At 45.8% G+C, this 15657-nt stretch overlaps 1 protein-coding gene across 1 annotated transcript; it reads left to right on the top strand.

Annotated features, from left to right (window-relative positions):
* Positions 1-13885: 13885 nt before the first annotated feature.
* LOC110530627 (C-X-C chemokine receptor type 4) lies at positions 13886-15657 on the top strand. Its single transcript, XM_021613840.3, has 2 exons — positions 13886-14063; positions 14244-15657. Exons 1-2 carry the CDS (start codon positions 14049-14051, stop codon positions 15348-15350), a joined length of 1122 nt encoding a protein of 373 aa, XP_021469515.1. The 5' UTR covers positions 13886-14048; the 3' UTR covers positions 15351-15657.

Here is a 15657-nt window from a genome sequence, read left to right as displayed (position 1 = left end):
AATGTTCAAACATCTAGTGGAAAGCTTTCACAAAAGAGTGGAGGCTGTTATAGCAGCAAAGGGGGTACCAACTCCATATTAACACCCATGATTTTGGAATGAGATGTTCAACGAGCAGTTTTTCGACATACTTTTGTACATGTTGTGTAATTTTCTTCCTCCTCTGGTTACATTAACTTCAGCACAAAACATAGGAGGCTCATGGTTCTCACCCCCTTCCATAGTCAAAGTAATTATGACAACTCCCAGAGGACATCCCCATACCTATTAGAGCTCTTGCAACATGAACTGACATTTTGCCCACCCAATTAATCTGGTACTGGAAGCACAATCTATAGCTAGCTAGCACTGCAGTCCATAAAATGTGGTGAGTACTTGACTTAAAGAGAGAGAAAGACAACAGTTGAAAAGTTGTGAACAAACACATTTCTTCAAAAATGAAGGAGAAGCAAGAGCGAGAGAGAGAGAAAGAGATATTATATTATATTTCGTAGTATTTTTTTCACTTTCACTTACTTACCTAGCCAATGCAGCTAGCTAGTTTAGCCTACTAAACACCCGGCTCAAACAGAGAGGAATGCAATGTTAGCTAGCTGGATATGGCTATCCAAAACTGGAATTCTTCCAAGTCAAGGTAGGCTTTTGTCTTTTTAAATTTTTTGACACCAGGGCCTGTCGATGTAACTCCTAACCCGTTAGCTGATTGTACGCTGTACTGCATCATTGTAGCGGGTTTACTAATGCGTTAGTTCTATTTGCTATGTTGACTATGATGTTAGCTAGCTAATATGGTGATAACGATATAAGCTGTGTGTAGCGGTTAGCAGTTATGATATGAAGGTTTGGTTTGGAAATATTTTTTCACCAGGTCACAAACAGCTGATGTGTTGTGCACTGAAGTCCACAAGCAAAGGGAAAAGGTGAGAGAGGAGGAGAGTGCATAGTTTTAGAAAAATAATGGAAACGAGCAAATTTATCATGCTATTTGTATGTGGCTGCTATGAAAGTGAACTGTGTTAGCGTGTGATCAGGGGTGTATTCGTTGCGCCGATTCTGTTGAAAACGTTTCTTAAACAGAAGCAAACGGAACGAAACGAGGATAAATATACCTGAATTTGTCCAATAGAAACTCTTGAATGCAATTGTTGGACTAATGATTACTGTCATGTACTGTCATGTTGTGTCTTGTCTCTGTCCTTTCCCTTCACCCTGTCTCCCTCTGCTGGTCGTTGTTAGGTTACCTTTTCTCCCCCGCTTTCCCCCAGCTGTTCCTTGTCTCCTCTGACTACCCATTCACCCCGTTTCCCACCTGTTCCCTTTTTCCCTCTGATTAGTCCCTATATCTCTCTCTGTTTCTGTTCCTGTCCTTGTCGGATTCTTGTTTGTTGTGTTTCATGCCTGAGCCAGACTATCGTCATGTTTGCTGTAACCTTGTCCTGTCCTGTCGGAATCTGCCGGTCTATCTGAGCCTACCTATGTTTGGTTATTAAAGAAGCTCTGTTTAAGTTAGTTCGCTTTTGGGTCCTCATTCACTCACCATAACAGAAGAATCCGACCAAGAATGGACCCAGCGACTTCGGATCCTCTCCACTCAGCCGTCGGGATCCAGGGAGCGATGCTAGGCAGACACGAGCAGGAAGTGTCTGCTGCTCGACATGCCGTTGAGACCCTGGCCACCCAAGTCTCCAACCTCACAGAACAGGTTCACCATCTCCGCCTCGATCCACCGGCCACTTCCAGGGCTTTCGAATCTCCGGAGCCCAGAATCAATAACCCGCCGTGTTACTCTGGGGAGCCCACTGAATGCCGCTCGTTCCTCACCCAGTGTGATATTGTGTTTTCTCTCCAGCCCAACACTTACTCCAGGAGCACTGCTCGTGTCGCCTACGTCATATCTCTCCTTATTGGACGGGCTCGTGAGTGGGGCACGGCAATCTGGGAGGCAAGGGCTGAGTGTACTAACCAGTATCAGGACTTTAAGGAGGAGATGATACGGGTTTTTGATCGATCTGTTTTTGGGGAGGAGGCTTCCAGGGCCCTGTCTTCCCTATGTCAAGGCAATCGATCCATAACAGACTACTCTATTGAGTTTCGCACTCTTGCTGTCTCCAGTGGCTGGAACGAGCCGGCCTTGCTCGCTCGTCTTCTGGAGGGTTTCCGCGCAGAGGTAAAGGATGAGATTCTCTCCCGGGAGGTTCCTTCCAGCGTGGATTCCTTGATTGAACTCGCTATTCGCATTGAGCGACGGGTTGATCTTCGTCACCGAGCTCGTGGAAAGGAGCTCGCGCTCTCCGTCGCCTCCCTCTCCGCATCACTACCATCTTCCTCTGCCGGCTCGGGTGCTGAGCCTATGCAGCTGGGAGGTATCCGCATCTCGACTAAGGAGAGGGAACGGAGAATCACCAACCGCCTCTGTCTCTATTGCGGTTCCGCTGGTCATTTTGTCACTTCATGTCCAGTAAAAGGCCAGAGCTCGTCAGTAAGCGGAGGGCTACTGGTGAGCGCTACTACTCCTGTCTCTCCTTCAAGATCCTGCACTACCTTGTCGGTCCATCTACGCTGGACCGGTTCGTCAGCTTCCTGCAGTGCCTTAATAGACTCTGGGGCGGAGGGCTGTTTTATGGACGAGACCTGGGCTCGGGAACATGACATTCCTCTCAGACAGTTAAAGGAGCCCACGGCCTTGTTCGCCCTGGATGGTAGTCCTCTCCCCAGGATTCAGCGTGAGACGCTACCTTTAACCCTCACTGTTTCTGGTAATCATAGTGAAACCATTTCTTTTTTAATTTTTCGTTCACCTTTTACACCTGTTGTTTTGGGCCATCCCTGGCTAGTTTGTCATAATCCTTCCATTAATTGGTCTAGTAATTCTATCCTCTCCTGGAACGTCTCTTGTCATGTGAAATGTTTAATGTCTGCTATCCCTCCTGTTTCCTCTGTCTCTTCTTCACAGGAGGAGCCTGGTGATTTGACAGGGGTGCCGGAGGAATATCACGATCTGCGCACGGTGTTCAGTCGGTCCAGGGCCACCTCTCTTCCTCCACACCGGTCGTATGATTGTAGTATTGATCTCCTTCCGGGAACCACCCCCCCCCCGGGGTAGACTATACTCTCTGTCGGCTCCCGAACGTAAGGCTCTCGAAGATTATTTGTCTGTAGCTCTTGACGCCGGTACCATAGTCCCCTCCTCCTCTCCCGCCGGAGCGGGGTTTTTTTTTGTCAAGAAGAAGGACGGGTCTCTGCGCCCCTGCATAGATTATCGAGGGCTGAATGACATAACAGTGAAGAATCGTTATCCGCTTCCTCTTATGTCTTCAGCCTTCGAGATCCTGCAGGGAGCCAGGTTTTTCACTAAGTTGGACCTTCGTAACGCTTACCATCTCGTGCGCATCAGGGAGGGGGACGAGTGGAAGACGGCGTTTAACACTCCGTTAGGGCACTTTGAATACCGGGTTCTTCCTTTCGGCCTCGCTAACGCTCCAGCTGTCTTTCAGGCATTAGTCAATGATGTCCTGAGAGACATGCTGAACATCTTTGTTTTCGTTTACCTTGACGATATCCTGATTTTTTCACCGTCACTCCAGATTCATGTTCAGCACGTTCGACGTGTCCTCCAGCGCCTTTTAGAGAATTGTCTTTTTGTGAAGGCTGAGAAGTGCACTTTTCATGCCTCCTCCGTCACATTTCTCGGTTCTGTTATTTCCGCTGAAGGCATTAAGATGGATCCCGCTAAGGTCCAAGCTGTCATTGATTGGCCCGTCCCTAAGTCACGCGTAGAGCTGCAGCGCTTTCTCGGCTTCGCAAACTTCTATCGTCGTTTCATCCGTAATTTCGGTCAGGTGGCAGCTCCTCTCACAGCCCTTACTTCTGTCAAGACGTGCTTTAAGTGGTCCGTTTCCGCCCAGGGAGCTTTTGATCTCCTCAAGAATCGTTTTAGATCCGCTCCTATCCTTGTTACACCTGACGTCTCTAGACAGTTCGTTGTCGAGGTTGACGCGTCAGAGGTGGGCGTGGGAGCCATCCTTTCTCAGCGCTCCCTCTCTGACGACAAGGTCCACCCATGCGCGTATTTTTCTCATCGCCTGTCGCCGTCGGAACGTAACTATGATGTGGGTAACCGCGAACTGCTCGCCATCCGGTTAGCCCTAGGCGAATGGCGACAGTGGTTGGAGGGGGCGACCGTTCCTTTTGTCGTTTGGACTGACCATAGGAACCTTGAGTACATCCGTTCTGCCAAACGACTTAATGCGCGTCAGGCGCGTTGGGCGCTGTTTTTCGCTCGTTTCGAGTTCGTGATTTCTTATCGTCCGGGCTCTAAGAACACCAAGCCTGATGCTTTGTCTCGTCTCTTCAGTTCTTCAGTAGCCTCCACTGACCCCGAGGGGATTCTCCCTGAGGGGCGTGTTGTCGGGTTGACTGTCTGGGGAATTGAGAGGCAGGTAAAACAAGCGCTCACTCACACTCCGTCGCCGCGCGCTTGTCCTAGGAACCTTATTTTCGTTCCCGTTCCTACTCGTCTGGCCGTTCTTCAGTGGGCTCACTCTGCCAAGTTAGCCGGCCACCCTGGCGTTCGGGGTACGCTTGCTTCCATTCGCCAGCGTTTTTGGTGGCCCACCCGGGAGCATGACACGCGTCGTTTCGTGGCTGCTTGTTCGGTCTGCGCGCAGACTAAGTCCGGTAATTCTCCTCCTGCCGGCCGTCTCAGGCCGCTTCCTATTCCCTCTCGACCGTGGTCTCACATCGCCTTAGATTTTGTCACCGGACTGCCTTCGTCAGCGGGGAAGACTGTTATTCTTACGGTTGTCGATAGGTTCTCTAAGGCGGCTCATTTCATTCCCCTTGCTAAGCTTCCTTCTGCTAAAGAGACGGCACAAATCATCATCGAGAATGTTTTCAGAATTCATGGCCTTCCGTCAGACGTCGTTTCGGACAGAGGTCCGCAATTCACGTCTCAATTTTGGAGGGAGTTTTGCCGTTTGATTGGGGCTTCCGTCAGTCTCTCTTCCGGCTTTCACCCCCAGTCTAACGGTCAAGCAGAACGGGCCAATCAGACTATTGGTCGCATCTTACGCAGTCTTTCTTTTCGTAACCCTGCGTCTTGGTCAGAACAGCTCCCCTGGGCAGAATACGCCCACAACTCGCTTCCTTCGTCTGCGACCGGGCTATCTCCTTTTCAGAGTAGCCTCGGGTACCAGCCTCCGCTGTTCTCATCTCAGTTCGCCGAGTCCAGCGTCCCCTCCGCTCAGGCTTTTGTCCAACGTTGCGAGCGCACCTGGAAGAGGGTCAGGTCTGCACTTTGCCGTTATAGGACGCAGACTGTGAGGGCTGCTAATAAGCGTAGAACTAAGAGTCCTAGATATTGTCGCGGTCAGAGAGTTTGGCTCTCCACTCAGAACCTTCCCCTTAAGACGGCTTCTCGCAAGTTGACCCCGCGGTTCATTGGTCCGTTCCGTATTTCTCGGGTCATTAATCCTGTCGCAGTTCGACTTCTTCTTCCGCGATACCTTCGTCGCGTCCACCCGGTCTTCCATGTCTCCTGCATCAAGCCCGTCCTTCGCGCCCCCGCTCGTCTCCCCCCCCCCCCCCCCCATCCTTGTCGAGGGCGCACCCATCTACAGGGTCCGTAGAATTTTGGACATGCGTCCTCGGGGCCGTGGTCACCAGTACCTCGTAGATTGGGAGGGGTACGGTCCTGAGGAGAGGAGTTGGGTTCCCTCTCGGGACGTGCTGGACCGTGCGCTGATCGAGGATTTCCTCCGTTGCCGCCAGGTTTCCTCCTCGAGTGCGCCAGGAGGCGCTCGGTGAGTGGGGGGGTACTGTCATGTACTGTCATGTTGTGTCTTGTCTCTGTCCTTTCCCTTCACCCTGTCTCCCTCTGCTGGTCGTTGTTAGGTTACCTTTTCTCCCCCGCTTTCCCCCAGCTGTTCCTTGTCTCCTCTGACTACCCATTCACCCCGTTTCCCACCTGTTCCCTTTTTCCCTCTGATTAGGTCCCTATATCTCTCTCTGTTTCTGTTCCTGTCCTTGTCGGATTCTTGTTTGTTGTGTTTCATGCCTGAGCCAGACTATCGTCATGTTTGCTGTAACCTTGTCCTGTCCTGTCGGAATCTGCCGGTCTATCTGAGCCTACCTATGTTTGGTTATTAAAGAAGCTCTGTTTAAGTTAGTTCGCTTTTGGGTCCTCATTCACTCACCATAACAATTACACCCTAGATCAGCTAGATGCAGTTAAGAGTGTTCAAGGTGGTATTGAATGTCTGTCACCTTGACTACAAAAAAAAAAGATTGACCTGTGCAACTACATTGTAAACTTTAATTCATAGGCTAGGTTGTAGCAAACTCATAATGGGTATAGGAAAGATTCATGTATCATGTAATAGCCTTAACCTATCAATGTTACATTGAACTGGGTGAATGGAATATGAATGAAAGTCATCCAATATACTGTAATAGAAATAAGGCCATGCTCAACAACAACAAAAATTGTCCTCCCTCATCTTAAACGGCACCAACTGCAATTGTTATCAAAATACAATATTTCACTTCAATCTTTTGGAGTTTACAGTGTCTTGCAAAAGTATTCACCCGCTTGGCGTTTTTCCTATTTTGTTGCATTGCAACCTGTAATTTAAATAGATTTTTATTTGGATTTCATGTAACGGACACACACAAAATAGTCCAAATTGGTGAAGTGAAATTACAAAATAACTTTCAAATTAAAAAACAGAAAGGTGCTGCATGCATATGTTTTCACCCCCTTTGCTATGAATCCTCTAAATAAGATCTGGTGCCACCAATTACCTTCAGAAGTCACATAATTAGTTAAATAAAGTCCACCTGTGTGCAATCTATGTGTCACATGATCTGTCACATGATCTCAGTATATATACACCTGTTCTGAAAGTCCCCAGATTCTGCAACACCACTAAGCAAGGGGGGAGCTCTCCAAACAGGTCAGGGACAAAGTTGTGGAGAAGTACAGATCAGGGTTGGATTATAAAAAAATATCAGAAACTTTGAACATCCCACGGAGCACCATTAAATCCATTATTAAAACATGGAAAGAATATGGCACCACAACAAACCTGCCAAGACTCACGGACCAGGCAAGGAGGGCATGAATCAGAGAGGCAACAAAGAGACCAAAGATAACCCTGAAGGAGCTGCCGAGATTGGACTATCTGTCCATAGGACCACTTTAAGCCGTACATTCCACAGAGCTGGGCTTTACGGAAGAGTGGCCAGAAAAAAAGCCATTGCTTAAAGAAAAATAGAAGCAAACATGTATGGTGTTTGCCAAAAGGCACGTGGGAGACTCCCCAAACTTAGGGAAGAAGGTACTCTGGTCAGATGAGACTAAAATTGATATTTTTGGCCATCAAGGAAAATGCTATGTCTGGCGCACACCCAACACCTCCCATCACCTCTAGAACACTATCCCCACAGTGAAGCATGGTGGTGGCAGCATCATGCTGTGGGGATGTTTTTCATCAGCAGGGACTGGGAACCTGGTCAGAATTGAATGAATGATGGATGGTGCTAAATACAGGGAAATTCTCGAGGGAAACCTGTTTGTCTTCCAGAGATTTGAGACTGGGGCGGAGGTTCACCTTCCAGCAGGACAATGACCCTAAGTATACTGCTAAAGCAACACTCGAGTGGTTTAAGGGGAAACATTTAAATGCCTTGGAATGGCCGAGTCAAAGCCCAGACCTTAATCCAATTGAGAATCTGTGGTATGACTTAAAGATTGCTGTATACCAGCTGTAAGGAAGTCTGTGTGTAGCTGGTGTATAGGAGTCAGGCGTAGGACAGCAGATATGAGTAAGTAAACAGATTTTACTCAACATAAATAAATGCAATACAAAAACAGAGCCCACATTAACGGAGCTTCCTACATACAAACAATCACTCACAAGAACCCATGGAGGAACAGAGGGTTAAATAATGAAAACAGTAATTGGGGGATTGAAACCAGGTGTGTAAAACAAAGACAAAACAAATGGAAAATGAAAAGTGGATCGGCGATGGCTAGAAGGCCAGTGACGTCGACCGCCGAACGCCACCCGAACAAGGAGAGGGACCGACTTCGGTGGAAGTCGTGACACCAGCGGAACCAATCCAAATTGAAGGAGCTGGAGCAGTTTTGCCTTGAAGAATGGGAAAAAATCCCAGTGGCTAGATGTGCCAAGCTTATAGAGACATATCCCAAGAGACTTGCAGCTGTAATTGCTGCAAAAGGTGGCTCTACAAAGTATTGACTTTTGGGTGGATGAATAGTTATTCACGCTCAAGTTTTCAGTTTTTTTGTCTTATTTCTTGTTTGTTTCACAAAAAAATATTATTTTGCATCTTCAAAGTGGTAGGCATGTTGTGTAAATCAAATGATACAAACCCCCCCCCCCCCAAAAAAATCTATTTTTATTCCAGGTTGTAAGGCAACAAAATAGGAAAAACGCCAAGGGGGGTTAATACTTTCGCAAGCCACTGTACATGAGAAAGGAGAGTAGCCGCAAAGTGGGAAGATAAGTACAGAAGGTCTTTAATTAGGCCTCTGAGGAGGAGAGGAGAGGGAGAGTCAGTATGGGTGATGAAAGGGAGAAGAGAGAGAGAGAGAGAGAGAGAGAGAGAGAGAGAGAGAGAGAGAGAGAGAGAGAGAGAGAGCGAGAGAGAGACAGAGAGAGACAGAGAGAGAGAGAGACACTGTTTACACCGCAAACACACACCAGGGTTCCGCAACTGGCAGCCCACGGATGGTTTTATTTGTCCATCCCCCAAAGTTTTCTGTGCAAAAAAATATAAATTATATACAGTAGATACAGTGCATGAAGGCAAAGCAAAAAAGGTTTTTAGAAGTTTTTGAAAATGTTTTAAAATTAATAAACTGAAATATCACATTTACATACAGTTGAAGTCGGAAGTTTACATACACCATAGCCAAATACATTTAAACTCAGTTTTTCACAATTCCTGACATTTAATCCTAGTAAAAATTCCCTGTCTTAGGTCAGTTAGGATCACCACTTTATTTTAAGAATGTGAAATGTCAGAATAATGGTAGAGAGAATTATTTATTTCAGCTTTAATTTCTTTCATCACATTCCCAGTGGGTCAGAAGTTTACATACACTCAATTAGTATTTGGTAGCATTGCCTTTAAATTATTTAACTTGGGTCAAACGTTTCAGGTAGCCGTCCACAAGCTTTCCACAATAAGTTGGGTGAATTTTAGCCCATTCCTCCTGACAGAGCTGGTGTAACTGAGTCAGGTTTTGTAGGCCTCTTTGCTCTCACACACATTTTTTTTCCAATACCTTGACTTTGTTGTCATTAAACCATTTTTCCACAACTTTGGAAGTATGCTTGGACTCATTGTCGATTTGGAGACCCATTTGCGACCAAGGTTTAACTTCCTGACTGATGTCTTGAGATGTTGCTTCAATATATCCACATAATTTTCCGTCCTCATGATGCCATCTATTTTGTGAAGTGCACCAGTCTCTCCTGCAGCAAAACACCCCCACAACATGATGCTGCCACCCCCATGCTTCACGATTGGGATCGTGTTCTTCGGCTTGCATGCCTCACCCTTTTTCCTCCAAACATAACGATGGTCATTATGGCCAAGCAGTTCTATTTTTGTTTCACCAGACCAGAGGACATTTCTCCAAAAAGTATGATCTTTGTCCCCATGTGCAGTTACAAACCATAGTCTGGCTTTTGTTATTGTGGTTTTGGAGCAGTGGCTTCTTCCTTGTTGACCAACCATTTGGGTTATGTCGATATAGGACTCGTTTTACTTTTGATATAGATACTTTTGTACCTGTTTCCTCCAGCATCTTCACAAGGTCCTTTGCTGTTGTTCTGGGATTTATTTGCACTTTTCGCACCAAAGTACGTTCATCTCTAGGAGACAGAACGTCTCTCCTTCCTGAGCGGTATGACGGCTGCGTGGTCCCATGGTGTTTATACTTGCGTACTATTGTTTGTACAGATGAACATGGTACCTTCAGGCGTTTGGAAATTGCTCCCAAGGATGAACCAGACTTGTGGAGGTCTACAATTTCTTTTCTGAGGTCTTTGCTGATTTCTTTGAATTTCCCATGATGTCAAGCAAAGAGGCACTGAGTTTGAAGGTAGGCCTTGAAATACATCCACAGGTACACCTCCAATTGACTCAAATGATGTCAATTAGCCTATCAGAAGCTTCTAAAGCCATGACATAATTTTCTGGAATTTTCCAAGCTCTGACATGCACTGTCACCTTGTATTGACAGGTGTGTGCCTTTCCAGATCATGTTCAATCAATTGAATTTACCACTGGTGGACTCCAATCAAGTTTTAGAAACATCTCAAGGATGATCAATGGAAACAGGACCGAAGCTCAATTTCGAGTCTCATAGCAACGGGTCTGAATACTTATGTAAATAAGGTATTTCTGTTTTATTTTTAATACATTTGAAAATATTTCTAAAAACCTGTTTTTGCTTTGTCATTATGGGGCATTGTGTGTTGATTGATGAGGAAAAAAATGTATCTAATCAATTTTAGGAGAAGACCATGTTAACTTGGGCTCCTGAGTAGCGCAGTGGTCTATGGCACTGCATCTTAGTGCTAGAGGTGTCACTACAAACCCTGGTTCAATTCCAGGCTGGAGTCCCATAGAGTGGCGAAAGAATTGGCCCAGCGCCGCGGGGTAGGCAATCATTGTAAATAACTTTTTTTTGTACCCCTCCACCACTCTCCCTCTGGAGGATAAATGTATTTTACATATACACTACTGTTTCAAGGTTTGGGGTCACTTAGAAATGTCCCTGTTTGAAAGAAAAGCTATTTTTTTGTCTATTAAAATAAGCAATCGGAAATACAGTGTAGACATTGTTAATGTTGTAAATGACTATTGTCCCTGGAAACGGCAGATTTTTTATGGAATATCTACATAGGCGTACAGAAGCCCATTATCAACAACCGTCACTCCTCTGTTCCAATGGCACGTTGTGTTAGCTAATCCAAGATTATCATTTTAAAAGGCTAATTGGTCATTAGAAAACCCTTTGTAATTATGTTATCACAGCTGAAAACGGTTGTGCTGATTAAAGAAGCAATCGCCTTCTTTAGACTAGTTGAGTATCTGGAGCATCAGCATTTGTGGGTTTGATTACAGGCTCAAAAGGGGCCAGAAACAAAGGACTTTCTTCTGAAACTCGTCAGTCTATTCTTGTTCTGAGAAATGAAGGCTATTCCATGTGAGAAATTGCCAAGAAATAGAAGATCTTGTACACCTCTGTGTATTACTCCCTTCACAGAAATGCGCAAACTGGCTCTAACCAGAATAGAAAGAGGAGTGGGAGGCCTCGTTGCACAACTGAGCAAGAGGACAAGTACATTGGAGTGTCTAGTTTGAAAAACAGATGCCACACAAGTCCTCAACTGGCAGCTTCATTAAATAGTACCCACAAAACAGCAGTCTCAACATCAACAGTGAAGAGGTGACTCCGGGATGCTGGCCTTCTAGGCAGAGTTCCTCTGTCCAGTATCTGTGTTCTTTTGCCCATCTTAATCTTTTTTATTGGCCAGTCTGAGATATGGCTTTTTCTTTGCAACTCTGCCTAGAAGACCAGCATCCCGGAATTGCCTCTTCACTGTTGATGTTGAGACTAGTGTTTTGTGGGTAGTATTTAATGAAGCTGACAGTTTAGGACTTGTGAGGCGTCCTCTTGCTCAGTTGTGCACCGGGACCTGCCAATCCTCTTTCTATTTTGTTTAGAGCCAGTTTGCGCTAATTAAGAATTTATTCTTTACTGACTTGCCTAGTTAAAACAAAGGTTATAATTTTTTAAACAAGGCTGTAATGCAACAAAATGTGGAAAAAGTCATGGGGTCTGAATATTTTCCCAATGCACTGCATATATATTATTTTTTTGTGTGCAATTTTCATTGTTGGACATAAAAGACTATAAAAACACCAGGAAATCAGCTCCAAGTGATTTTATTTTTGAAAATGTGTTCCTAGTTATTCCCACGCTGTAACGGTTGTCTTGGGTGGAAGAAGGCGAGGACCAAAGCGCAGCGTGGTTAGTGTTCATCTTTTTAATAAGAAACTGAACACTTCAAAAATACAAAACAACAACGTGACAACCGAAACAGTTCTATCTGGTGCAGACGGACAGACTGAAAATAACCACCCACAAAACACAAAGGAAAACCGGCTACCTAAATATGGTTCTCAATCAGGGACAACGATAGACAGCTGCCTCTGATTGAGAACCATATCAGGCCAAACACAGAAATAGAAAATATAGAAAAACGAACATAGACTGCCCACCCCAACTCACGCCCTGACCATACTAAATAAAGACAAAACAAAGGAATAAAGGTCAGAACGTGACACACGCATTATAAAGAGAGACGTGATTGTATACAAATGTAGGCAAGGTTTGAAATCATTATGTTTTAGTCAAACATTACATCTGTTTGGGATTCTTGCAGTCAATTTGCAGACTACAAATGATTTGTAATTATAATCCGGCCCCCTGCTGTGGGTAGACTGAGCACCCAGAATGCAGCAAAGGCACCCTGCGCCTCCAGATCTCGCACCAATCTTTAGTTGAGCATGTGGAGCATGGACTGGCGCACTGAGAGGCAACACGGTAATAAGACACAGTGTTCGTTTAGGGTGAAAGGACCTGTGGGAGACCAGCAGGTATTTAACTGAACAGAGAATGGGATGAGATAAGCATGTGACATTCATGACTATAATATCACACACAATCAGTGGTGTAAAGTTCTACTTAAGTCATTTTTTTTGAATCTGTACTTCACTTTACTATTTTTATTTTTGAAAACTTTTACTTTTTACTACATTCCTAAAGAAAATAATGTACCTTTTACTCCATACATTTTCCCTGACACCTAAAAGTACTCGTTACATTTTGAATGCTTAGCAGGACAGGAAAATGGTCCAATTCGCGCACTTATAAAAATAACATCCCTGGTCATCCCTACTGCCTCTGATCTGGCGGACTCACTAAACACAAATGCTTTGTTTGTAAATGATGTCTGAGTGTTGGAGTGTGCACCTGGCTATCCGTACATTTCTAAAACTAGAAAATGGTGCCGTCTGGTTTTCTTAATATAAGGAATTTGAAATGATTTATACTTTTACTTTTACCTTTGATACATCAGTACATTTTATCAATTACATTTACTTTTGATATTTAAGTATATTTAAAATCAAAAGTTTTTAGACTTTTACTCAAGTAATATTTTACTGAGTAACTTTTACTGGGTAACTTTCACTGAGTCATTGTCTATTAATGTATCTTTATTTTTACTCAAGTAGGACAATTGGGTACTTTTACCACCACTGCACACAATCATAACCATATCATATCAGATGATGCAAGTGTGAAAATTCTCTCACAGCGCCGAAACTCCGGCTACTCATACAGGACTGTTCAACTCATACAGGACTGTGTAAAAGGGACTAAGAGGTGCAACACTAAAACAGTTCTCTCTCTCTCTCTCTCTGTTCATCTCTCTTACACACACAAAAGCACGCACAAACACGCACACACACAGTGCAGCTGTACCCCCATATACATACCCACTACATCTGTACAGTGAGAATGTGTTTAAAACATTTCCTCTTTACTTTGGTTGACTCTCAAGTAGACAACAGTGTTATATCATCATGCTATTGCCAACAATATTATTCTCACAGATTTTATGTTAGGAGCCTAAACAATAAACAAAGGCACACACACACACACACACACACACACACACACACACACACACACACACACACACACACTCAATATCCTGTGATATAGCCACTTTCAGCAGCTGACACCTCGAAAACAGGAAAAGCGTTTCCACGGGACACAGATGTGTGTGTGTGTGCGTGTGGGTTGAGGGTGGAGCAAGTGAGGGAGCGGTGTTGGCACCACTATTTAACCTCACCGGGTACAAAACTATACTCCACTCTGAGAAGAAAAAGAGAAAAGGGCCGTAAAGAACGGAGACGGAGAGTAAGCTGGCTCCATCATGTCCTATTATGAGGTACGGTTTCATTCAGTATTTAGACCATGTTAACAAACTTTTATGGGACTTTATATTACTGGAACATTAATCTCAGTTATCATGTTATTCACTTATCAGATTGTAGAATCTGTTCTTAGAGTTTTGCACATGTATTTGCAAGTTTACTCAATTATCCTCTCTTTCTTCCTCTCTCTAAAGCACTTTGTGATATCAGAATCGGATAATGACTACAATGACACAAGTTCCGGTTTTGGTTCTGGCTTGGGGGATTTCGGCACTGGATTTGAGGAGCCGTGTGACCGTGAGCTGCTGAGCCCAAGTGTGCAGCGTATCTTCCTCCCGGTGGTGTACGGCTTCATCTTCACCCTGGGGATCACTGGGAACGGCCTGGTGGTGTTCGTACTGGGCTGCCAGCGGAAGGCCCGTCTAAGCCTAACGGACCGCTACCGGCTGCACCTCTCCGCTGCTGACCTGCTCTTCGTTCTGGCACTGCCCTTCTGGGCTGTAGATGCTGCGCTCGGGGACTGGCGCGTCGGAGCGGTCATGTGTGTGGGCGTGCACGTCATCTACACAGTGAACCTATATGGCAGTGTGCTGATCCTAGCCTTCATCAGTCTGGACCGCTACCTTGCAGTGGTCAAAGCCACGGTAACCAGCACCACACACACCCGGCAGCTGCTGGCACACAGGCTGGTGTACGCTGGCGCCTGGCTGCCTGCTGGTCTCCTGGCCATCCCTGATATGGTGTTCGCTCGGACCCAGGAGGCAGGGGAGGGGGAGATGGTGTGCACGAGGCTCTACCCGCCGGAGAACGCCCCACTGTGGGTGTCCCTGTTCCACCTGCAGACTGTGCTGGTGGGGCTGGTGGTGCCGGGCCTGGTGCTGCTGGTGTGTTACTGCGTGATTGTGTCCAGGCTGACCCGGGGGCCGTTGGGGGGCCAGAGACAGAAGAGGAGGGCGGTGCGGACCACTGTAGCTCTGGTTCTCTGTTTCTTCCTCTGCTGGCTGCCGTACTGCATTGGCATCGCCGTGGATGCTCTCCTCCGCTTGGAGCTGATCCCTCGAGGCTGTACGCTGGAGTCAGGCCTGGGGGTGTGGTTAGCGGTGTCTGAACCAATGGCATACGCTCACTGTTGCTTGAATCCGCTGCTCTATGCATTCCTTGGAGTGGGGTTCAAGAGTTCTGCTCGCCGTGCCCTCACACTTACACGCACCTCCAGCCTGAAGATAGTCCCACGTAGACGAACAGGCGCCATGACGTCCACAACGACAGAGTCAGAGTCATCTAGTCTGCACTCCAGTTAACACAGACAATAGACTATAGCCTAATATTGTGTGTGTGTGTGTGTGTGTGTGTGTGTGTGTGTGTGTGTGTGTGTGTGTGTGTGTGTGTGTGTGTGTGTGTGTGTGTGTGTGTGTGTGTGTGTGTGTGTGTGTGTGTGTGTGAGAGAGAGAGAGAGAGTAAGGAGAAGTCTGCTGGTCAGTCGTTCTTTCTAATGTCCTGAGATTTTTGAGGTAAATATTTTTTGCTTTGTCACCATTCACTGTTGTTATGGTATTTATGTATGCTTTTTTATGGCTCAACATGTTTGTAATAAAATGTACAAAAACA

This window comes from Oncorhynchus mykiss, chromosome 8 (genome assembly GCF_057628025.1).
Source record: "Oncorhynchus mykiss isolate SJ-2025 chromosome 8, ASM5762802v1, whole genome shotgun sequence".
Classification (NCBI taxonomy): domain Eukaryota; kingdom Metazoa; phylum Chordata; class Actinopteri; order Salmoniformes; family Salmonidae; genus Oncorhynchus; species Oncorhynchus mykiss.
Note: the sequence above shows the minus strand (reverse complement) of the source record. Positions and strands in the feature narration are given on the sequence as shown.